The sequence below is a fragment of the Myotis daubentonii genome, chromosome 12, assembly GCF_963259705.1.
Source record: "Myotis daubentonii chromosome 12, mMyoDau2.1, whole genome shotgun sequence".
NCBI lineage: Eukaryota > Metazoa > Chordata > Mammalia > Chiroptera > Vespertilionidae > Myotis > Myotis daubentonii.
Window position 1 is genome coordinate 77,835,484 of NC_081851.1, and position 23,955 is coordinate 77,859,438.

At 59.9% G+C, this 23,955-nt stretch overlaps 1 protein-coding gene across 9 annotated transcripts in view; it reads right to left on the bottom strand.

The window, feature by feature from the left end:
• ATP6V1C2 (ATPase H+ transporting V1 subunit C2) overlaps positions 1-23,955 on the bottom strand; it is a 32,614-nt gene that overhangs the window by 3,008 nt on the left and 5,651 nt on the right. For 2 of the 9 annotated variants that reach the window (XM_059660536.1, XM_059660534.1), the window contains exons 4-14: positions 14,248-14,333; positions 13,497-13,526; positions 12,461-12,555; positions 11,599-11,690; positions 10,637-10,735; positions 9,741-9,809; positions 7,948-8,040; positions 7,781-7,874; positions 5,069-5,206; positions 4,216-4,313; positions 130-262 (exon numbers count right to left, since the gene is read on the bottom strand). In XM_059660536.1, coding sequence (XP_059516519.1) covers positions 130-262; positions 4,216-4,313; positions 5,069-5,206; positions 7,781-7,874; positions 7,948-8,040; positions 9,741-9,809; positions 10,637-10,735; positions 11,599-11,690; positions 12,461-12,555; positions 13,497-13,526; positions 14,248-14,333 — 1,027 coding nt within the window. Of the gene's footprint in view, positions 1-129; positions 263-352; positions 635-4,215; positions 4,314-5,068; positions 5,207-7,780; positions 7,875-7,947; positions 8,041-9,740; positions 9,810-10,636; positions 10,736-11,598; positions 11,691-12,460; positions 12,556-13,496; positions 13,527-14,247; positions 14,334-23,955 lie in introns of those variants that run through there. The other 7 variants (XM_059660537.1, XM_059660541.1, XM_059660538.1 and 4 more) reach the window with 7 other exon arrangements.

The window sequence follows — 23,955 nt, forward strand, 5'->3', positions numbered from 1 at the left end:
CTTCACACTTCCCTACTTGTGAAAGGTAGATTCTCACTAGAGCCTGGCAAGCACCATTTTGGGACCGTTTGCACCACTGGAGAGGCTGACCCAAGCTGTAGACGGGCTGTTTCCGCGTCGGATACCTACATCCAACATGCTGGCAGCTGCCACTTCGTCCAGGTGTTTGAAGACGGAGTTCAGAACCTCTCGCAAACGCTTGACGGACGACTTCTTTTGAGGCTGGAGGAGCACAGCCTGAAAATTCACCGGGAGTCCGTACCTTCCCGGACAGACAAGCTGTGTGAGTGGGTTACTCTGAAGCAAGTGTGGGGCCGGGGAACTGGACGGGAGCTAAGCGGGCTCTCTGCAGAGCTGCCGCCAGCACAGCTTGGGAAAGAGCTCGTCGAGCAGCGTGGCCAGGGTTGGGAGAAGCAGATTACCGGGTCCTTCTGGCTAGACAAACCCCTACAACACGCTGGCCTGCTTCTGAGGATGGCTGTTGACTGGGGAGCCGGGAGGTCAGCCCAGCCCTGGTGGCCACAAGGTGGGGAGTGCGTGGGGTAAACAGGCAATTTGACGGACTGTTCTGACCCAAAGCACTGACTGGAACCCAGCTGGTTTATCAAGCTTGTTCGTTCCTTCTCCTGAGTTTCTGTGGACAAAGGTTTTGAATGGACTCGGCACGCCTGGGTCCGTACTGCTCACCACGCGCCTTCCTGTCCCCGCGCCAGCTGTGCGAGTCCGTGAAGGATCATACCCTTGGACTCGCCTGACGCGCAGCGACTCATGTGGCCAAAAATCTGTTACTACTCCTTAGTTTTTATTTCCCAGTGTCCGTAAATTCCCCCTGGCTCCCACACTTTGCCAGCCCTCACTTCTGGCTGCTGATGCCGTGTACCCTGAAATACTGAAATGTATTTGAGTTGCAGAAAGGGAAGTCAATGGGACCGGGGAAGTGGGCTGTCTGTAATGGCGTCCCGTGTAACCAGGCATCAGGCCTACCTCCCCCTGCAACCCGTACGGATTGTCAGTGCCCGCCTCACTGCTGCAGGGTCCAGCCCAGCCGTGGGCAAACTACGGCCCGCAGGCCGGATCTGGCTCGTTTGAAATGAATAAAACTAAAAAAAAAAAAAAAAACCGTACCCTTTTATGTAATGACTAGGGGCCCGGTGCACGAAATTCGTGCACTGGGTGTGTGTGGGGGGGGGGGGGGAGTGTCCCTCAGCCCAGCCTGCCCCCTCTCACATACTGGGAGCCCTCAGGCGTTGACCCCCATCACCCTCCAATCGCAGGATCGGCCCCTTGCCCAGGCCGGACGCCTCTGGCCTAGGCGTCCGGCCCGGGCAGCGGGGACCTGCAGTGGCAGTGGGGGGCGCCGCGATCACGCGGGCTCCGCCCCTGCCCCTGCAGGAAGCCTCTGGCTGAGGCGTTCGGCCCGGGCAGCGGGGACCCACAGCTGCAGCGGCCCCGCGATCGTGGGCTTCGCTTTAGGCCCAGGCAAGGGGCCCCTAGCTCCTGGGACTGCCAGCTTCGACCGTGCCCAGCTCCCATCGCTGGCTCCACCCCTACTTCCTGCTATCACTGGCCAGGGCGGAAAAGGCACCTGATTCTCCGATCATGGCTGCCCCCCAGCTCTTAGCTCCCCCCTGGGTTTCCGATCACTGTCAGTGGCAGGGGGCTTCTTCCTGCTTTCCCTTTCGCCTCCCTGCATTGTGCCTACATATGCAAATTAACCGCCATCTTGTTGACAGTTAACTGCCAATCTTAGTTGGCAGTTAATTTGCATATAGCCCTGATTAGCCAATGAAAAGGGTATCGTCGTACGCCAATTACCATTTTTCTCTTTTATTAGTGTTGATGTTTACTTTGAATTTATATTAGTTCACACAAACACTCCATCCATGCTTTTGGTCCGGCCCTCCGGTCCAGTTTAAGAACCCATTGTGGCCCTCGAGTCAAAAAGTTTGCCCACCCCTGGTCCAGCCTTTCTCCTCCCCTTTACATCGCCATCTTGCCTTGTTCCAAACAAAAACTTCAACTCCCTACAACTCCTGTTCCAAACGTCAGTGTCCTGTCACCATGATCTGTGTCACTCAGTCATCCTTTGCCTTTAGCTTCTCACACCAGGGACATCAGCACCTGAAGCTTCCCCTCCCTGGCCCTCCAGCACCCTCTCCCGTCTCTCTTCCTCAGGCTTCTCGGCTGCCACTCCTTAAAAGCCGGGGGTCCCTGAGGTGGTCCCTCCTAGGTGAACTCCAGACGTCAGTTATCACGGAGGATTCCCTAACGTGTTCCTATTGAGACCGCGCTCAGGTCCAGGCCGATGCGCGAGTCCCCGGCCCCCTGAGCAGTCCCACCACAGCCCCGCCTGAGGCCCCGTCCGGTTCAGCCAGCTGACCACCCCGGCTCACTGACCCTGAAGATGAACTAGCGTGTCCTCGCTTTGATGCTACTCTGTCCAGTCATTTAGCATCTACTCCGTGCAATGAGGCCCGATGATAGGGGCCGAGGGGGCTCAGCCCCAGCCCTCCCCTGGGCTCCCAGAGGAGAAGGTCAGAAACGGCATCTGGAGAAGGGAGAGCGGCAGCACCGACGGGGGCAGAGGCCCGCGGACGTTCCCTGCTGCTCTGATGCACTTGCTCATCTTTTCTCTCAGTTACGATCTCTCCATAGGCTGGGAAGTGGAAGGCCTTTAAAGAGGGTCAAGTAAGCCCGGCCGCGTGGCTCAGGGGTTGAGCGTTGACCTATGAACCAGGAGGTCCCGGTTCGATTCCTGATCAGGGCACAGGCCCGGGTTCTGGGCTCGATCCCCAGTGTGGGGTGTGCAGGAGGCAGCTGATCGATGATTCCCTCACATCACTGATGTCTCTCCCTCTCCCTTCCTCTCTGAAATCAATAAACATATATTTTTAAAAAGGACCTGGTATCTCTACACATACAGAGCAGATGAAAAAAGCAAGTTGCAGAATCTTAGGTATAAACGATCCCAGTCGGGAGACACGGAGACTTGAAACTCTCCGCCCTGAGCAGGTGGGCGTGGGACCGTGAGGAACATTTCCCACGGCACAGACTCTGAGCGTGACTTTTTACAGTGCTCGTGTCGCACAGCCGTCTCGGGACACTGGTCACCGCAGCAGCGGGGCCAGTCTGGGACTCATCACCAAGGCACCAACCTCTGAGATGGGGTAGAAGATGAGGAGCCAGGGTCAGCTCCATCTGCGTTTGGACAGAACCACACTGGCAGCTACGTGGAGGATGAACTGGGGGCAAAACCAGGTAGGAGCCCATGGCAACAGCCGGGCAAGCTGAGGTGGGAGACGAGCGGAAAAGAAAGCGAAGGCAGGCTGGGCAGGCCTGTGGAAGGGTGCGGTGGGTGGAGGCAGCGGGGGCAGGATGTGAGGGTGAGGGGGCAGCGGAGTACAAGCTGAGCATTGGCAGTGACAGTGCTGGAGGGAGGGGAGCCACACAGGCAGAAACCTACATTGGGAGGAGGGCGGGACCGGGAGACGCAGCAGCTTGGGCAGGGTCGGGCTGGCCAGCCAGGTGGGTGGCAGGAGGGGACCCGGGGCAACCTGCAGTGCAGGCGAGGAGGGCTGGAGGGGCACCTCAGGATGTGTTCGCGACACGGGACATGTTCAAGCACCCAAAAGGCAGGCTTTAAGAAATAGTTCCTGTTTGATTCCGTTTTCATAAATACATAGGATTATGCACATCTGTACATTTAAAAGGTCAAAAAACAAACTGCATTTTAGCAGTGTTTTCTCTCGCTGTTCAAGTTTCAGGGGATTTCTATTCATTATGTGTGCTTATCTATCGTTTCCAAAATTTCCACGGTGAACCTATTTTGCTTTTTAGAAAAAAAAAAGGTATCCTAAGTTTTGGTGCTGGTGGTTTATATGTGGTTTGAGTTTTACTTTTCTGGGGCCTTGAGAAGGGAGCTCTCAGGTCCAGGTGTGAGAGGCGCTGGTATTTGCAGGGTCCCTGGGCCCTGGCGGCTACGCTGCGGGGCTGGGGGGAGCCAGCGGGAGACCGGGAGGCACCTGCCTGAGGCTGGCAGGACAGGGACAGAGCAGAGCAGCCGGCAGCCGGGGCCTTGGGGCTGAGGGAGGGTTTACTGGACCCCGGAAGTCCTGGCCCTGAGCCTGGAGGCTGGAGGGGAGCCCCGTGGCCCCAGAGCTGCCGCTCTCGGCCACCCCACCCCGGACAGCCCGGCGGGCACCTCCGCCGACCTACCTGAGCACGGACTCCACGAACACTCTCAGCGCCTTGATGTGCACCCAGGCGATGAAGGCTTCGCTGAAGTTCACCTTGAGCCAGCGCAGCAGGGGGCCCTGCAGAGAAGGGCAGCCGTGACCTCTCGGCCCCTCCGCCAACCCGAGCCAAGAAGGGCCTGCCCGTCACCAGCCCATCACCTCCAGGCAGGTTGGACAGAGCAAGCCCTGAGCTGAGAAGGAGCGCCCGGGGCGGGGCCAGCAGAAGCAGCGAGTCGGGCCCAGGACCCTGCTCTCCGGGGGGCCTGGGGCCGGAAGCTCAGCGGGCCAGCCACCGGCACATGCGTGGGGCCACCTCAGACCGGGCAGCGGGGCGCTGGGCAGCCCCTGACCTCAGGGCTCTCAGCAGGCAGCTACAGCCTCCATCAGACTCTGTGCTACAAGGGCCCACCTTCTTGGAAGGCTCTAGCTGGGCCCCCACCTCACGCTATGACCACAGCCCCAGGGCGTGAGGGTGTCACTAACGCTGGTGTGGCCGGTCACCTGGGGGAGTTCAAGTCTCGCAGCAAAGGCCCTGAGCCCACAAAGGCCAGGAGTGGGTCCAGCCAGGACAGGACAGCGGAGCTGCCGCCCACGCCTGCCCCCAGCAGGGCCTGCCCGTCACCAGCTCGTCACCTCCAGGCAGAGCAGAGGCAGCTTGGCCCAAAGCACCGTCCATTGTTGGGGGGCGGGGCCGCCCCAAAGAGGCCCCGCCCCGGGCTCCTTGCAGACCTCAAAAGCCGCTCAGAGAACAGAAAGGCAAGGATTTGCCGCTCAGACACCTGCGCTGGCGAGGGCATGCGAGCGGGGACCCCGGGGCTCCGGGGGTGGCTTACCTCGCTCTCGCCCTCACTCTCTCTCTCTCTGTCGCTGTGCCCCGCAGCGGGCCTATCGGGGTTACCTAGCGGGGTTACCTTAACCTTGTGGTCCGGGAAGGTGGAGGATCCCTTTTTAAGAGCAACACAGGAAGTTTGCTAAAGGCACAGAAACGATTTATTAATCTTTCAGGAAACACATCAGAAACAGAAACCATTCTCCTCGCCTGGCGGAAGGCAGGCTCAGGGATGCCGCCCGCCCAGGGGTGGAGGTGTGGCCCTGTCTGCCCGCCCCGGCCCGGGACAGCCTTCCTGTGGCTCCGTATTCCCGGGAAAGAGCCCATCTCTGGCCGAGGGCGGGGCTACACATCGCTCCCTCTGCCTGGCCTGGGCCAGGGCAGCTCCGGAGCTGTCTGTCTGGGCGCGGTCAGGGCGTCTCCACCCAGCCCAGCCACGGCAGCCTCCTTGGCCTTCGGGGCGCCGGGCATGCAGTCGGTGCACGGCACCCTTTATCATCTTTCTCTCAGACAGGTGGGCGCTCGGGAGGCTCCCACCCTGTGATCTCAGAGGGAACGGACAACATCCGGGATCCAGCCGTCCCCTCCGCTAACAAGTCACCAGAAAGATACAGGATGCTGCTCATGCCCACCTCCCAACAGGCTCAGGGCCAAGAGTGCAGGAACCGGTCGGCTGGCCCGCTGTCGCCCCTCCCTGGCGCACAGCGAGAGCTCGGAAGGGACTGTTTCCGAGTGAGTGCATCTCCCTCTGAGCTCCATTCCCCGAGGCCCTGGCAGGGCTCCCGGCTGCGCGGGCAGAAGTCTACACCGCGGGGAACCCGAGACCCGGTGCAGGTGTCGGCTCGGGTGTCAGTCCTGGGTCCTCAGGGGGGTCTGTGCCAGCGCACGGGTGGGTGCCAAGGGACCTGACCACCTGTCCTCTGGGCAGGACCTGCCGCCCGGACCCTTGTGGGAGCTGCTGTGACCCAGCTCCCGTGCAGACACACGGCAGAGAGCTGGTCGGTCACTAAAGAGACCTCGGGAGTGTTCCCAGGTGTCAGGGCTGCGGTTCAGGCGCCACCCTTCTGGGTCTCAGCTCTGGTGCTGGACACCTTTCTTGCATGGGTGCCTGGGTGCCTGGTGCCTGGGTCCCTGGGTGCCTGGATGTATGGGTGCCTGGTGCCTGGGTGCATGGGCGCCTCGGTGCGTGGGCGCCTGGGTGCGCGGGCGCCTGGGTGTGGGTGTGTGGGTCCCTGGTACCTGGGTCCCTGGTGCCTGGGTCCCTGGGTCCCTGGGTGACTTGGTGCCTGGGTGCGTGGGTCTGAGTCCTCAGGGCCCAGGGCTCCAGCTCAGCCCTGTCTCAGAGGATCTGCAGCATGTGCATCCCTTCGGGGTACACATTTATACACATACGTGTACAAGCGTGTTTATGGTATGTGAGCGTTTTTATGCTTGGGGGGCATTTTATATGCTCGTTCCCATGGCCTCTCACAGGCCCCGGTCCGGTCCAGTGGGGCTCTGAGAACCCCATTTCGGGGGCCCCATGGCTAGTGCTCACTCCTGAGGGGCAGCTTGTCTGGAGTCCCTCTGAAAAGACCATTGAGCCCGACCCGTGTGCTCAGTGGTTGAGCATCAACCTATGAACCAGGAGGTCAGGGTTCAATTCCCGGTCAAGGGCACATGCCAAGGTTGCGGCTCAATCCCCAGTGTGGAGCGTGCAGGAGGCGGCCGATCAGGGATTCTCATCATTGGTACTTCTATCTCCCTCTCCCTCTCCCTCTCTGAAGTCAATAACAAGTAGTTTTGGGGGGGAAAGGCCATTGACCCAGAGAGGTAGGCCAGATGCGCAGGTGCCCGCCCGCCGCCGGGAAGGCTCGGGGCAAACACTCGGCCACAGGAGAGGCACTTGTTGCTTCGCACGCCCTTGCCGCTCTGTTTACACACGGCCCTTCCTCCCCGAGGGCCGGGAGCACACTCGACTCATTCTTCCTCCCTGCATATAGGTGGGTGCTCCCAGAGCCCTCCCGCTAGGACTGAGGAGGGGACCCGAAACACTCCACCCAGACGGGGCCACACGGCTTGGCCCCGCTCCCAGCCGGAGGGCACCCCGTCTGGAATGCGCCCGTTTTACAGAGCGGCGGAGGGAGTCCCTGTTTAAACACGAAAGTCTGGTCTCCCTCTTGAGCTCGGCTGCCCTCAACGTTTCCGAGTGGCCGTTGTCGGTAATGTCAGGGTGAGCGCCCCCTCTTTGCTAAAAGCACAGCGAGGGTAACTAGAGGCGCTGGGACAGAGGCGGCACATCACACCTGGAACTCACACTGCCCAGGACAGCTGCGTGGCCTTGGCCTCACCTCCGGGGCGGGGCCCTGCCTGCAGCCCGGCCTGCCTTGCTCGACCTCAGGGGGCCCCAGGCAGGGCCCTCTCCCAGGGCCTGGCTCATCACCCTCTCAGCGCCCCGACTTCTCAGTGACAACGGAGCCAGTCCCTTCCTGGGAGGGCAGTGCCAGCTCTCGGGGAGACCTCGCTTGGAGCTGCCCAGCACCATAGTTGACAGCTCAGGCGCTATCTCCACAATGACCTACGCTGGCTCCCCCAGGAGAGCACATGTTCCTTGGGGTGGCAGGGAGGGTGGGGGGGGTGCCCAGGGGCATGGGGATGGCGGGGCTGAGAGGTGGGGACTGGCAGGGCCCTCTGTCCCCATCTTGCCCGAGAATCCGGGCCTGTGGCCTGTACTCACATATTGTTGCTTCTTAGCCGACAGCAACCTGGTCATCTCTTCCCGTTCCCGTGTGATCTCTTTCTCATCATAGTAAAATTCTCGGACCGTGAACCTTAACCGGGCAAACAGAGGCGGTCACGGAGCCGCTCCCGGGGGCGGGGGCCGGCCAGCCCGCCCGCACTTACTTGTTCTCTTTGGCTCTGGCTTTGAAATCGTCAATCACTTTTCGAAACAGGGTCACGGTGAAGAGGCCGCCCTCCTTGTCCTCAAAGATCAGCCTGTGGGGAGACGCGTCTGCTCGCTGGGCCGGGCCGGGCCGGGCCGGGCCGGGCCGGGCCAGGCCGGCGCACTGTCCTCGCCCTCGGGAGGAGGTCGCTGCAGCCACGGCCACTGTCCCCTCCGCCTGGTGGCCTTGCACACCCGGCCTCCCTAGGCTCCCTCACTCCTGGCTCTGTGGTCCCGGCGCTCCCCTTCCTCTCCTGCCCGTTCTCTCGCCCCCCAAGCCGAGCCTCAGGGGCCGCCAGGCCGTTAAACCCAGGCCCAGGGGAGGAAGGGACGGGAGCCTGGTTGTGCCGTGATCTGGGGTTGGGTCCCGTTCATCAATTGCCTGAGAGATGAGGCCACTCCTGGGCTCGGTCCCCTGGTGCGCCCGGTGGCCCTGGCCCTGGCACGCTCCGGGGACAGTGAACGGGGGGGTGGGAGCTGGAGGAGGGTGAGGGGCGTTTCAGCTGGTGGAACATCTCACAATGGCCACTTCACGGCCAATGTCAGTGTTCTAATTAGACACACCTCCTGGCACACGTCCACGGAAAGCCACAGTGGCCGCTGTCCCCAGGGCGTGGGGGTGGCTGAGGCCAGTGATCTAAGCATCTTTGAGTCCTGCTGGCCAGATGCCCCCCATGCGGGTCCTGGGGCCCCGGCAGAGTTCTGTGGGCTGCTGGCAGCCCCCCTCCTGTTCCTCAGAGCCTACACCCAGGAGGCTGGCCGCAGGCTGGAGGCCTTTCCAGGCCATCGCTGCAGACCCAGGGCCCCTGACAGTGCAGGGCCGGGGGCTCTGGCTGGGAGGCCAAGGCCCTGCAGCGGGTGCCCTGGCCCTCACCAAGCAGGCCAGTGCCTGTGCCCGTCTGCCCCCCTCCTCCCCTCGGACATAGCTGCCCTGGCTTATTCCTCCAGCTCCCGGGGGACCTCAGGCTGTGGCTGTCCTGTCCCCTGCACCCCTCGCTGCCTCTCCTGTGAGTCTGTGGTCCTGGGAGAGCCAGCCTTGGGGCAGGTGCCCGCTGGCCTCCAGGCTGGGGTGGGAGAGGGCAGGGCTGCCCTCAGGCTGAGCCGAGTGCCGGGAGGCAGGTGAATGGCCTCGCTGTCAGGTCTTTTAAATAAATCACAAGCTATTTCAGGCACAGGCGAGGCACCGAGCAGGACACATACCTGTGCACCTGCCCCCGGCTACAGACATCACTGTTCATACAGGAGAAAGCCCTCCCCCGCTGACCTCTCTGCCCTGAGGTCACCCCTGGCGTTTCTCACCCCAAAGACCCCCATAATTCTACTGTGCACCCGCATGTGCGCAAGCCTCAGGAGGTTTAGAGTGGCCATTGTTAGACCTTAACTAAAAGACCTCACACCCAGCCCTCCCTGCCCACCGCAGCTCAGACCTACATGCTGAGACTGTCCTCCGCCCCTCCCTCACTCTGTGGCCACCATGGCCCCGCCCTGGCCTGGCCCTCCTGTGGGGAAGAGGCCACACCCAGCTGACAAGGCAGAGCGGAGTGCAGCGAAGGAGGGCAGCCAGGGAGGGCTTCCCGGAGGAGGGGGCAGGGAAGCAAAGTCCCAAAAGATGGAGGGAGTCTGCCATGTGGCTGGTGCATGGCCACTGCAGGTTGAGGGACTCTTGGTGGGCACAGTGTGTGGTGGTTGGGTGCCCCAGGGCACCCACACATGCTTCCCAGGGACGCCCGGGTTAAGCCGGCATCGCACTTACTTGGTTGACCGAGGGACCACCATGTCCGAGAGGGATTCGTAGGTCTTCTGCCATTGTATGTAGTTTTGTCTGCGAGAACACAGAGTCGTTAGTGATTTCTGTGGAGAAGGCTGTGGGGCAGCGGTTCTCAACCTGTGGGTCGCGACCCCTTTGGGGGTCAAACAACCCTTTCACAGGGGTCGCCTAAGACCATCGGAAAACACATATATAATTACATATTGTTTTTGTGATTAATCACTATGCTTTAATTATGTTCAATTTGTAACAATGAAAATACATCCTGCATATCAGATATTTACATGACGATTCATAACAGTAGCAACATGACAGTGATGAAGTAGCCACGAAAATAATTTTATGGTTGGGGGTCACCACCACATGAGGAACTGTACTAAAGGGTCGCGGCATTAGGAAGGTTGAGAACCACTGCTGTGGGGTGTCCTGAGTGTTGAGGAAGCTGCACCCCCCCTTTTCCCGAGGGACCGAGGCGAGCAGGACGGGCCCTGCAGGAGCTCTGGGAGCCCCGCGCCCCGCCCGGTCCTGGGCCGGCCTCCCCGTGGGGCCCTGAGCACCGGGAAAGGCGTGTGTGAAGGACTCGCCAGAGACACCGGCAGAGGCGGTTTCTGCCCCTGGCTCTGCGTGGCCTGGGCAAGGCAGCTGACCACAGCTCCCCCTGGCTTGCGGAGTGAAATGAACCTGTCTGACACCTGGCGCGTAGTAGGTGCTCAAGGAATGGCTGCTGCGGCCACTGCTCTTACCCTGCAAGCATGGTCCCCACCTGGCTTCCTCCAGGGCCCGCGCCCCAGCCGTGGCGGGTGAGCCTCTGGCAGGGCCGGCGGCCTTCCGCGATGACTAACTCAGGCTGAGCCGCCACGGCCCCCTCCCCGCCCACTTACGTGGGGACGATGACCAGGAGGGTGACCAGATACTCGGAGTCCAGCACAAAGTCGTCTTTGTTCACGATGTCGCTCAGCGTCCGCGTGAAGAGGTTTGCCCTGAGCCCACGTGGGACAGAGGGGGCGTGGTCAGCAGAAAGGCACGTGGAGGCCACACGCACCCGAGCACCCACACGGCGGGGACGGGAGGGGCAGGCAGCATGTGGGGGAGGCTTAGGGTGTCGGGCGGGGGGCTCAGTGCACCCCCAGCTCCGCGTCCTGGAGGCCAGCACTGCGTGGCCGGCAGGGCCTCAGGTGCTGTCACCTGCCAGCCAAGGGGCTGCTGAAGGGGACACGGGTCCCTGTGCTGCCTGTGCTGCCACTGCTGCCGGGAGGAGCCCTGGTGGCAGCAGCTGAAGCTACTCCGGTGTCAGGGCGGCGGCCAGCTCTCGCAGCTGCCCGGGCGTCCGGGGCGGGACCGGCCCAGCGAGGGCTCCGTTTCCCTTTCCAGGCCCCGCAGGCCCGGCAGCCGGGGGCACTCACCTGGAATAGCTCTCTCCCTGCAGCGGACCTGGTCGCATCGAGGTCAGGGTATTTTTAGCGCCCGGATCGAGGCCACTGCCCCGCCAACGGGCCAAGCCGCCGCTAACGCCCGCCTGGCCGCGTGCACACAGGCCGCGACGTCAGCTAGCACGTTCATCTGCCCGCAGTGCTTCCCGGGTGAACGCTCTCAAGCGGAGACCCCTGGGGCGCCCCCGGGGGCTCTGAGCAGCCCCCAGAGGGTGGCCTCGGGCACAGGCAGGAGCTGTGTCTGCTCCAGGCCTCCCCTCCCAGCCAGCTCCCGAGTCAGAAGTGCCTCTCGGTCTGTCTGTCTGTCTGACTGACTCTTTCACAGACACAGCCCCGTCCCCCGGGATCTGAACGCCTGCACTGGGATCTGCCCCGCAGGGGAGGCCCGTGCCGTGTGCGGACGTGGCACTCACTTGGCCTTCTGGTTCAGGCTGTCCAGCGTGGCCTTGAGGGTGCTGTAGGCGGCCGTGCGGCCCTTCAGGTCCGTCTCGATCTGCGCCAGTTGCTGCTCGGAAAAGCAGAAGCGTTTAAAGAGGCGGCCGAGCTGTGCAAACTGGCACATGTGGCTCCTTAAGAAAACAGCCCCGAACCTGCCCGCGTCCCAGCTGGCCTCCTGGGGCCACACCTGGCACCCGGCAGCCCCTCCTCTGGGGCCCCCAGAATCACTGCCCGCTTGTCTGGGCTGGGACCTCTGACGCGGTGATGCCCAGGGAACCGCACCCACGTCCCCGCCTTCCAGCCCCACCCACTTCCCAGACACAGGCGGCAGCAGCCTGGTGTGAGGAGACGCTGGCGCACGGGATGGGACGGGACGGGTCCCAGCCACCACCTCCTTCGCCCGCCCCGCCACGCCCTGGGCTCTGCCGCTCTGCGGAGACAACAGGAGGCCTTGTTCCTGGCGGTGACACTCTCCCAGCCGAGGGCGCGGGGCTGTGCCTGTGAGGCGCCCGGTGTGGTGGGGGGAGAGGGGACACTCAGAGGGACCTGGGTCAGCACGGCAGCGAGACGCCCAGGGCCCCGGAGCCTTCCATCTGTGGCAGGAGCTGGAGGCCACGCTGACCAACATGGCAGAACCACGGGGCCGCGCCAGCTGGCGCCCCCATTGTCACAGGCACCTCCGACAAGGGGCTGGACCCCCAGGGACTGTCCCAGGAGTCAGGGCTGGCAGGAGGCAGGTGGGGATGAGGACCCCAGCCAGGGTCCAGGTGCCGCGTAGAGGGCCCGCAGCCCCCTGTCGCAGACGCGCAAGTGTCCCGGAGGAAGCCCCCCCCTCACCTTCGCCAGGGTGTCCACCACGCTGGGCAGCGGCTGCTTCGCGGGGTACTTGGCCATGTCCCATTCAAAGTGGGTCACAAAGGACGTTAAGTCAACTGGAAGGACACAAACCCGCGTCAGCGCACGCGCGCGGCTCCCCACCAGGGCCCCTGAGCTGTGCGCCCAGGAGCGAGGCAGCGCCCCCGAGCGGGTGCTGTGGGGCCGGGCGGGCGGACGGACGGACGGAACAGTCACACCTGACGGCGAGGGGCGGTTGGATCGCTATCTGCCTGGGCCTGGGCTCGCGTCCTCGCGCCCTAAAGACCTGGTGTTTATAGAGAAGCAGCGCTCTACCTACGTCGCTCTTCCGTCTCGGGCCCTGCCAGTGACCCGCTGGGAAGTGAGATCCGCTGATCTTTTTAACAAAAGCGTCTCTTTGTTAGCATCAGCGAGAAACCCACGTGTGCCAAGCAGACTGGCTGGGAAGGCACCGGGGACTCCCACCTGCGGGGACCTCTGCTGGTGCCGAGAGGGTGTGCCGGCTTCCTTCCACCCGCGTGAGCAGGCGGGAGAAAACCCAAAGCAAATGGCTCCTGCGAATGCGGGAACCGGGAAAGGCCTGTGTGGGCCCAGGGGCACCCCAGGAGGCTGGAGAGAAGCAGGCTCCTTGCCCATCGAGGCCCCACAGAGCTCAGCCTGGCGTTGAAGCCGCCAGGGGCCACGCGCCAGCCAGCCCCCGAGCAGGCAGGACAGCCACCCGGGGGGAAGCAGACTGCAGAGCCAGGATGCAGGTGTGCGCCTGGGACCCCAGAGTCCAAGCGCCCCCACTCCAGGAGGCACGCGGAGCTGCGGGCGGCAGGGGAGCCCCCAGGAAGCGGGGAGGGGAGGACACGGCCGCTCTCTGGGTCGTGTGGCTACAGTGACCAAGTGCGAGGGGGCCACTCGGGAACCCCGTCGTACCTGGTCACTGTACCCCACCCCCAGCCCGAGATCCGCCTCCCCAGGGACATGCGGGGCACCACACGGAACACGCACACAGCAACAACGCACCACCTACTCTTTAAACATTTCATCTTTTCCTTCAAACCTGCAACGGAAGAAGGCGTCATCATTCCACCGCATTCGCCCACAAAGCCCGAGCAGAGCCGGCAGTGTGAGTCCCCGCTTGTCGATTGGAACAAGCAGCTAGGAAGCTTTCTAAGGCTGCGGGAGGGGAACTACGGGTTTCTGTGCAGCACGTGATCTCGGTGTTACACGGAGCCCGTCCGCCCCTTTTCAGGGCCGAGGCATCGAGGCGCGAGCTTGATCGCCGCTGCAGACGTTTCACCACGGAGTTAGTTCTAACGTTTCCAGAGCCGCAGGGGCAGGCCCAGGCAACCCACTAGACCCCGCGGGTACACATTTCCACTTCACGTTTCATAGAGGGTTTTAGCTACAGGGTAAAAAAACGCGACAGGGGACTGTAAACTGGCAAAGGGGCATGTCTTCCAAGCGCCGTGTTGTTGAGCTAACAGCAGGGCGGACAGGCTGGCTGGGGGGCAACTGATGTCTCTGGGCCTCAGTCTTCCCATCTGTAAAATGGGGCAATCCCATCTTGAAGGGTTTTTGTGAGGATCAAATGGACCAGGTCATTGACTTCCAAATGGAGAACACGGTCTGTCACCGGGGTTGGTGGGGGAAGGGGGACGGAGGGGGGAGGGAGGGGAAGGAGGTCCTATCATCTCCGTCACTGCTGCGTGGCCACACTGGGGCTGCCCGTGGGCCAGCAGGAGCCCAGGAGGCACGCCGTGACCGTGGGAGTGACCTACCTCCGTTGGCCAGGAGGTTCTCCTGGACCTTGCCCTTGGCGTCCTCCATGACCTCCACCACGCTCTGGGCCATTCTCTTTATGAGGCTGTGGGAACAGAACGAAGGGCCGCTCAGAGCCGACGCTGCCCCCCAAGTCCTCTCCACCTCCGGTGGCGGGAAAAGGAGCGGGGCTGCCCTGGGGACTCATCTGGCAACTGCAGGAAGGGGCCGCACGTGCTCACGGCCTCTGAGCCCGAATTTCCACTTCTGGGAAACGAGCTTAAGGAAACGGACAGAGAGAAAAAGGCTGATCCATTAGAATTTCAGCATAAGAAACTGCCCTCCGTGGCACTGCCGGGACACCCTTCTCGGCACTGCCGGGACACCCTCCGTGCCACCGCCGGGACAGCGGAGAGCCGGCACCGTGGGAGGCGCCACCATCAGGGTTGACTGCGGAAGGGACGGTGCCTGCAGTCGGCCCATCGCCCGGCAGCCCCTGCGGACCCGGCTGCGCAGTTTCTGCTGTTGTGGAGCGAGGCGTGTATTGTCACGCTGCGTGGAAAACAAACCAGAATCAAATGCACACAGAAAGTGGGAGTGCCACCGTGGGAGCTGATCTTCCTGCGTCAGCTCTTTTCTAGCATCGCCGCTGGAATGGGGAACGGGAACCTCGGAGTCTCCAGAAGGTCCCCCGGGGCTCAGACAGCATCTGGGGCAGGAGGACTCCCTCAGCAGGGCTCTGCCTGTGGCCAGGGTGAGGTTTGGGCCGCAGTTATCTCATCCCTCTGAGCCTCGGTCCTCTTAGGTGCCAGCCGTGGACCTCACCCATTTGGCCGGACTCGGATGCGGGTGAATAGAACCAGCCAGGCATCGAGCGTGTAAGAGCAGAGCGTCCGCTCCTGGAGGCTAATCCATTAGAATTTCAGCTGGAAAACTCGCCAAACCGGGACCAGAGTCTGCAAGTTCTGATGGTCCAGGTCTTTGCCTCAGGCCCTCTCTCCTGACTCCCAGGCTCCAGGCCATGGGGAGGGGTGTTGTAAAGAGAGCGGGGGGGACCAGGTCATTGACCTCCCAATGGAGGACAGGGGCTTCTGTGGCTGCGGGCACTGGGCGTGTTGGCTGCACAGAGCGTGGAGGCCAGGGCCAGGCAGGAGGGCACTGGGCAGCCCGGATGGAGGAACAGGGGGCGGGAGAGAAGCCATTTCCAAAAAACATGCCAATCACAGGGCCCGTCCATGGCGCACGTGACCGAGGTTTCCCTTTGCTAATACCTACCACTCGGCGGAGTCCACCAAGCACCAAACATGCTGTAATCACCATCTCACTAAGTCCCCCCCAAAATCCTTGAAGATGGGGTCACCCCGTTTTACAGGTGGGAAGACTGAAGCCCGGAGACGTCAGTTGCCCCCCAACCATCCAGTCCATCTCCAGGCCCCCAGGCCACGCTGCTGTCTTTACAGTCGAGATGGCCCATCCTGGGCTCAGATCTCCCCCGCACCCCCACCCCAAGGTGTTGGCATTGCTTAGAACAGCAGTTCCGCGTGTTACTAACCGTAACTTGAGCAAGTTCCCCCACGGATCCCCAGCACCAGGGAGCGCCTCAGAATAACACAGTCCGACCAAGCTCAGCTGCTGGGAAGCCACTGCTGCGCGAGGACAAATACGGCCCTGGCTCCGCTGGGACCACGGACCTGTCGCCAGTGGTGTCAGCGTGAGACCGTGTTTCTCAGTGAGGACGCGGCCTGGCGGCTTTGAGTTTACTGTTCTCACGTGGCAGCTCACTGGGAACGCCTTTGCAGGTCGGAACAGCCCCCTCCCTCAGCCCCGATGCCCAGTGACTTGCTTCTGCTTGGACGGGACGCTGCGCTGGGCACACGCCGGCCCGCTTGTGCGGGAGCCTTACCCGTAGGGTGAGTGGCTAAGGAGTAACTACGGGAACACCAGGCGTAAACATGCACCATTTTAGCAAATAGGCCAGACGACCCTCCGAACATGCAGACCCCGTGGGTGCTCCGAGCCACGGTGAGTGCCCGCTTCCCTGCACCCTCCCCAGGCCGGTGTCTCTGCCACTCTGACAGCGGGGCTTCAGATCTCAGGCTCAGTCTGTCTGATTTGCATCTCTTTGGTCATTAGCGAGCCCGGACATCTTTTTGTAGGTTTACTTCTGTGAAGAGGGTGTTATATCCTTGGCCAGTTTCTCTACCGGTTTATTCATTAAAAAAAAAAATTTATTGGGCCCGGCTGGTGTGGCTCAGGGGTTGAGCATTGACCTATGAACCAGGAGATCAGCAGTTCGATTCCCGGTCAGGGCACAGGCCCAGGTTGTGGGCTAATCCCCAGTGCGGGGTGTGCAGGAGGCAGCCGGTTAGATTCTCTCTCATCATGGATGTTTCTGTTCCTCTCTCTCTCTCTCCCTCTCCCTTCCTCTCTGAAATCAATAGAATATTTTTAAAAATCCCTCCCATGCCTTTAGTCGTGCTGAGGGAGTGTGACCATGGTAACATCTGCCCGCCCAGCATCACACCTGGGTCACAGCGGAAAGGCCCTCAGAGACCAGGGGGACGTGGGACCGGCCAGAGGTCACAGGCTCCTGGGTAGCTGGCCAGGCCTGAAACAAGGCCTACTTCCTGTCTCGATTTTACGGTTATAAATTAGATGCAATAACAGTATTTTTTCCACAGGCCCCTCCTCATTTAAAACCCTTGCCTGTTCACCCTAAGAGGGATTTGTGGGTTTGTTTGTTTGCTTGATGTGTGTGTGTGTGTGGTGTTTTTTAAAGAGGAAAGCAGTCAGCTCGCGGGCACACATTTCTCCAGGCTGCAGAGGCGGCTGGGACATCCCCAGAGCCTCTCCAACCACCAGGCTGGGGTTGGGGTGGGAGGTGACTGCCAGTGGTGCAGGGTTTCTTTCGATGACGATGTTCTGAAATTCCATGGTGGGGGAGGGTCGCCTTGCTTTGCAAATGTACTGCAGCCGAATGAATGGTGCACATCAAAGGGGTGCGACAGAGTGTGGGAATGATTTCTCAAATGGCAGCGGCATGTCCTGGCCTCTCTCCTGGCTCTGAGGGTGGGGACCCAGCCTGGAGGAGAGGGGCAGGGCTGGCCTGGCCCTGATGCTGGAGGCCAGGCTCGTCTCCCCTCTCCCTCACCTCCGGCCTTACAGTGAGCGGGAGTGTCCAAGCCCAGCCCTGGGCCGCACCCCAGGGTCTCCTCCTCGCCCCAGGCTTCCTGCCACAGCCTTCTGCTGCTCCCCCCACCCCCCCTTCTCTCCCAAGCTGGCCTCCCCCATCCCTCCCTCCCTCCCTCCCTACCTCCCTCCCTCCCTCCCTCCCTCCCTCCCACGGCAGCTGGAGGAGTCTCTAAAAACACACCTCTTAGCATGCCATCGTACTGTTTAAACTCTGTCCGTGGTTTCCCAAGACCTTCAAATATTGATGTTCTAACTCCTCAGAACAGTGGACAAGCAATAGCCTGGCCTGTCCAGCTTCCTCTCTCCGCCCCTCACCCTCCCGCCCGTGTCCCTCCTCGCAGCCCACCCCACACAGACCACCGTGCTGGCCACACCCCCACTCGAATCATGTTGCTTCTCCACTCACCGAAGCCACCCCGAGTGCCCCGCACACACCGGGCAGTGCTGTGGGAGACTGGAGTGATGGCCCCAGGCGCACGCAGGCTGGGACGGAAGGAGGTCTGCAGTCGTGAGCACGCGGACAGAGCGTGTTCCTGTGTTCTTGTGGATTAGTTCCTGCATTCTTTTCCAGATGAACTGTAAACCTACTTTTGCCCCACTCTATGTCAAAACTCCTGGATCACAGTGTACCCTTCGCACTTTGCCATCCCCTGCATGTTATTCATATTTGCAGGTTTTGGGGGTTTTTTTTTTAAGCCTACACAACACCAAGGGAGCATTTCGTACCTGTCAGGTTCATGAAAACACCCAGATCTGACCAGACGTCTCATTAGAAAGGTGTAGGGAGGTGGGGACTCCGCATTGCTGATGGAAGTGCAAGGTGGTCAGCCAGAGAGGACAGGCACGGCTAGCAAAACTGCAGAGCATCCGACCCCTGACCCGACAATGTGGCTCCCAGAACTCAGCCTGCAGATACACCTGCAGATACACCTACCCATGATGACGCGGTGCACGGCTACACGCTGAGTGTGGCTGGCGGCAGGCCCTCCCCATGCAAGTCAATAAGCCAGGCGGCCGCCCCGGGGCTGCCGGTGCCTAGGACTTCCCCACGCAGCATGCGTGGCAGCGGCAAGCTCACTAGGCGCTGCTGGGAGAAATCTTCCAGGACGCGCTGGTAACGAAAAGGAAGCGTGATGTGCACTAGCACACGGGGGTCACTCACTACTTTGTGTTTAAAAAGGGAAATATAAAAATATGTGGTGGGCCCGGCCGGCGTGGCTCAGTGGTTGAGCATCGACCTATGAACCAGGAGGTCAATTCCCGCTCAGGGCACAGGCCCGGGTTGCGGGCTCCATCCCCAGTGGGGGGCGTGCAGGAGGCAGCCGATCCATCTTTCTCCCTCATCATGGATGGTTCTCTCTCTCCCTCTCCCTTCTTCTCTCTGAAGTCAATAAAATAAAAATTTTTAAGAAGATTTTAAAAAATAAATAAATACAAATAAAAAGAGCGTTGCCTGCCGTGTGGAGAGTCGAGAAGAGAAAATCAGGAGATGGGCTAGGAGTTTGGTGCAAAAATACAGGAAGGAGAGGAAGCCGGTGTGGATGGAGGTGGAGCGCGGAGCAGCCGGCGGGCACGGAGCTGGTTTGGAGGGGACACCCCAGGGCTGGTCCCACTGGAGTCAGTGGACGGTCAGAAAAAGGGCGCCTGACTGTGTGCTTGAGCCCCAGTGCCTGGGCCAGGAGCCTTCGCTGCAATGAGCAGACCGCGTTCGAGGAGAATGTGTCCATGTGAGCTGGCTGTGAGGATGGTATTAACTCAGGACATGGCGCCACGCAAAGAAGGACCATTTAAAGCCGCCACTTACGCTGGTGAAAAGCCAGCCCCGAGCGAGTGAGTGTGGCCGGGCTGAGGGCGGGAACGGAGGCGCCGGGTCCCAGGAGCTGGCCGAGGTCTACGTCGGACATGCTTTGTGTGAAATCTAATCTCCGAGGAATTATTCTGTGAGCTTCACAACGTGGCCTCGGGCTGGCCCTACCCAGCGGCTGGCATTCCTTCCTTCCCTGCTGGCCAACCGGCCTTCTGGTTTGGTGAGCGCGGCTGGGAGGCACGGGGAGGGGTGGGGACCTACTGCAGCGCCTGGGGATGGTGAAGGAAGGCCGGCCGGCCGGCTGGGAGGAGCTCAGTGCCCAGTGCCCAGGGCCCAGGGCCTGCGAGGACAGGAGGGAAGCGGCCGACCCGGTGAAGCCTGCTGGGCGCCAGCGTGACTAACTCTGTGAGCTGCGTGCGTTCACCCGGGGGCGCCACGTGTGGCTGCTCATCCTCGCGCAGGTGCCACGAGGAAACAGACACAGAAAGCACCTGACAGTGCCCGGCGCCCAAGGGGTGAGCGAGGAGTGGCAGTTACAGCCCCAGGACAGAAAACGCATCTGGCCGGCGTGGCTCAGGGGTTGAGCATCCACGGATGAGCCCGGAGGTCAGGGCTCGATTCCCGTGAGGGGCATGTAGGAGGCGGATGATTCATGAATCTCTCTCATCATGGATGTTTCTCTCTCTCTCTCTCTCTCTCTCTCTCCCTCTCTCTCTCTCTCTCTCTCTCTCTCTCTCTCTCTCTCTCTCTCCCCCCTCCCCCTTCCTCCTGAAAGCAATTAAAAAAAAAAAAAAAGACAGAAAACAGTAAAAACAGAGGCCAGAGCACAGCATTTGTCAACCCCTGATGGAGGGATGCCTGTCGCCGAGCGTGACTCAGCCCTCAGCCGGGAGTGACCGCGAGGAGCTCACGTATAAAAGCAGGGGCGCGGCAGACACGAAAATCCTTGACCTGTCACTCCAGCAGGTGTCACACGCGGAGCCGGGAGAAGACGCCGTCCCGGGGACCAGAACTCGGAGGAAAAGCCGCGGCGGATCAGGTCAAAGAAAAGCTCCAGTTCTCCAACAGCAAAGCAACAGAATTAGAAATGGAACAGAAACGCGTCCACGAAAACGGAAGCCGTCAGAGGCAGGGTGGGCACGGGCGGACAGGCGTCCATGGCGAGTGGGTGAACCTGGATCCAGGGTGCGGTTCCCTGAGAACCGCTGGCCTAACGCATGGAAGAAATGGCACACAGGTGATCTCCACCTGCTGTTCTGGAGGCAGCAGAGAAGCTGGGCCATTTTTTAAATTACATTTTGCGCCCAGCTGGCGTGGCTCAGTGGTTGAACGTTGACCTATGAACCAGGAGGTGAGGGTTCGATTCCCAGTCAGGGCACATGCCCGATCCATTCCTGGGTTGCAGGCTCGATGGCCCCACATGCCGGAGGCAGCAGTCAATGATTCTCTCTCATCACTGATGTTTCTATCTCTCTCTCCCTCTCCCTTCCTCCCTGAAATCAATAAAAATATATTTTAAAAATAATAAAATGATATGTTGCTTCTCTGTGGAATGGCCTTCGGAGAACGGACTCCCTGAGATCTGCACTCCTAAGCAGGCATCGCACTCTCCCGTCAGCCGCCCCTGCCGCCCGCAAGGACCCACGTGGGTGAAGAAAAGTCACCAGCTACTCCACCAGGAAACGCTCCGCCGTGCCAGTGACGGTGGCGATGTGCCACAGGTGCCCACGAGGTATGTCCGGATGCCAGGCGCCCGGGAAACGTAATATTTCAACCAGCACAGCAAACCAGGCTGAGATCCCGTGAAGGACTCAGACGTTGGAAAAAAGGGGGGGGGGGTAGCTTTTTAAAAGATAAGATGGTTTGGTTTCTCAAATGGCCGTGAGCTACAGTGTAAGTACCGAGTCCCTGAACCAAGGCAGAACAGGGAAATAAATCAAAAACACAGGGAGGCCCCATCCAGTAAGCGAACCGCCTTCCAGCTGCTGGAAAAACACTGCAGTGCCCTGGGGTGAATAAATAATAAAAGGCTAGGGAAACAGTACACCCTGAAAACACCCTCCCTCCCGCTGTGCTGCTGGCCGGACAGGCGGGCGGTTCAGGCTGCGGGCCACACAGCCAGCAGGCATGTATTTACCCACAACACGGGTCCTTTCCAGAGAACCGGGGGTGGGCATTCCGAAAACCTGAGGCCGGTCTGGGACCTCATTATCTCACCCCAAGCTCCAGTATTCACCCCTGAGGCACGTACCCTGCTATCTGGACTAGGGAAACACTGGGAATAAGAATTTTGGGGGTCTCGCCCAGCCAGCGTGACCTCAGGGCCAGGAGGTCATGGTTCGATTCCTGGTCAGGGCACATGCCTGGGTTGCAGGCTCGATCCCCGGTGTGGGGCGTGCAGGAGGCAGCCAATCAATGATTCCCTCTCATCATTGATGTTTCTATCTCCCTCCCTCTCCCTTCCTCTCCAAGATCAATTTAAAAAAAAAAAGAATGATGGGGGTCTCAAACCGACCACACCCTTTTTCTTTTTCCCTACAGGTAGGCTCTTGAGATTATATACCCACAAGTGAAACAATACACGGTGATTTTCATTCTTACCACACCTAGCCTGTTTTTTTTTTAAACAAACAAACAAACAAACAAAAGACCCCCACCACTTTCATTCCTCTGGGTCTTATCTGTTTCACAATTGTAGCCTCAACTTTGCTTGTTCACACATTTTCATATCATTCCTTAAACAGATGCTATCTCACCATCACAAGCAACTTACACAACGAACAGGTACAGAACACAACACGAAGGCCTCCTAAAAACAACAACAACATAAAGGTGGAAGTAATAGTACTGCAGGATCACAGACTTCCAGAGCGAGAGAGGGCTTTGGTGAGTCAGAGAGCGGGTAACGGCGTGCGCTAGGGAAGAAAGTAGGTGGCGAGGAAAGGCCTAGAAAGAGAAAATGCCGAGTAGAGGTCATTTCTGCAGCCAGGCCTGGGAGCGGTGCACAGAGAAGCCAGTGCCCTGCCTCGCTGCACAGCCTTCTGCTGTGGCTCATGGGGGCCAGGGAGCCACGGCAACGGCAGCCCAGGGCGGTGGGCTGGCTTCCAGGGCCGCTGTCAGGCGCACTGCCCACCATGCAGAGCAGCCCAGGAAAGGAGCTGATACTTAGGGTCAAGCCACATGTTCTTGGATGTTAATTGGTCATAGAGCGTGTCCTGGGATTTGATTTTACTCCCCTTCATTCTTTTTTTTTTTAATGTATTTTTATTTATTTCATAGAGGAATGGAGAGAGCGAGAGAGAGAAATATCGATAACGAGAGAGAATCATCGACTGGCTGCCTCCTGGGGATCCAGCCCACAACCTGGGCATGTGCCCCTGAGCGGAATCGAACCCAGGACCCTTCAGTCCAAAGGCCGACGCTCCATCCACTGAGCCCAACCAGCTAGGGCTCCCCTTCATTCTTGATTTAACACAATTTTACTCCCCTTCAATCTCCCCTGAAAGCAGAGGCGGTCGCTTATTACCCCATTTTACAGATGAGAAAGCCAAAGGCTAGTTTTCCTTCTCAAAGACTAGGAGCTGCTCACGTGGGACGAGGCCGGCCGTGGTGTGGTTAGCCCAGCATGCCACGTGGAGCTACATGTTAGTGACACGTGAGTCTCTGTGGGCGTGGGCAATGAGAACACGAATAGCAACTGCACAGAGAACCACACCCTGGCCCAGGGCACCATTATGAAGGCTAGACATCCTGAACTATGTCCCCCAAGACGCCGAGTGACACATTTCCCACACGACGCATTAGGAGAGGCAGCCGCAGCCGTGACTCCAGCCCACTGACAAGGACAAGCTGCACGTGCCCACAGGCCCCGAGAGTCTGAACCCTCCAAGGAGGAGCGAGATCAAGCAGTCAGACCGGGGTGCCCACGACTGTTTCCTCATCTAACCTCTCTGCATTTTGTGTTGTTGTTGTTAATCCTCACCCACGGATATTTCTTCCATTGATTTTTTTAGACAGAGTGGAAGGGAGGGGGAGAGTCAGAGAGAGAAGCATCGATTGGTTGCCTCCTGCACATGCCCCAACTGGGGCCGGGGATCGAGCCTACAACCGAGGCATGTGCCCTTAACTGGAATCGAACCTGGACCCTTCAGTCCACAGGCCAATGCTCTATCCACTGAGCCAAACTGGCCAGGGCCCAAGGATATTTTTCCATTGCTCTTCAGAGGGAGTAGAAGGAAGGGTGGGAGAGGGGAGAGGGAGAAAGAGAGAAACATGGATGTGAGAGACACAGCATGGACTGGCTCCCTGGGGGCAGGAAATGAACCTGAGACCCAGGCAGATGGCCCTGACCAGGAATCAACCCTGAGATCTGTCATTGCCCACGCTGATGCTCCAACCAGTGAGCCACCCAGCCAGGGCCCATCTGAATTTTTTTAAAAATCACTTGTTAAACAACAGATTTTCATCTTCACCAAAACAAGGAATTATTACTCTAAAACCACCTCATAAGTGATGGCAAATTCACATGGCATCATTTTACAGTGCAATAGTTAATGGTGAGATCAAAAGAACAAGATATGAAAAGCAAGTTACAAAATATGTGTGAAGTGATGTCACCTTTATTAATAGGTGGATATGTATGAATACATGTATGCATCAATAATATTTATGTGGCCCAGCCGGCTGGCGTTGCTCAATGGTTGAACATAGACCTATGAACCAGGAGATG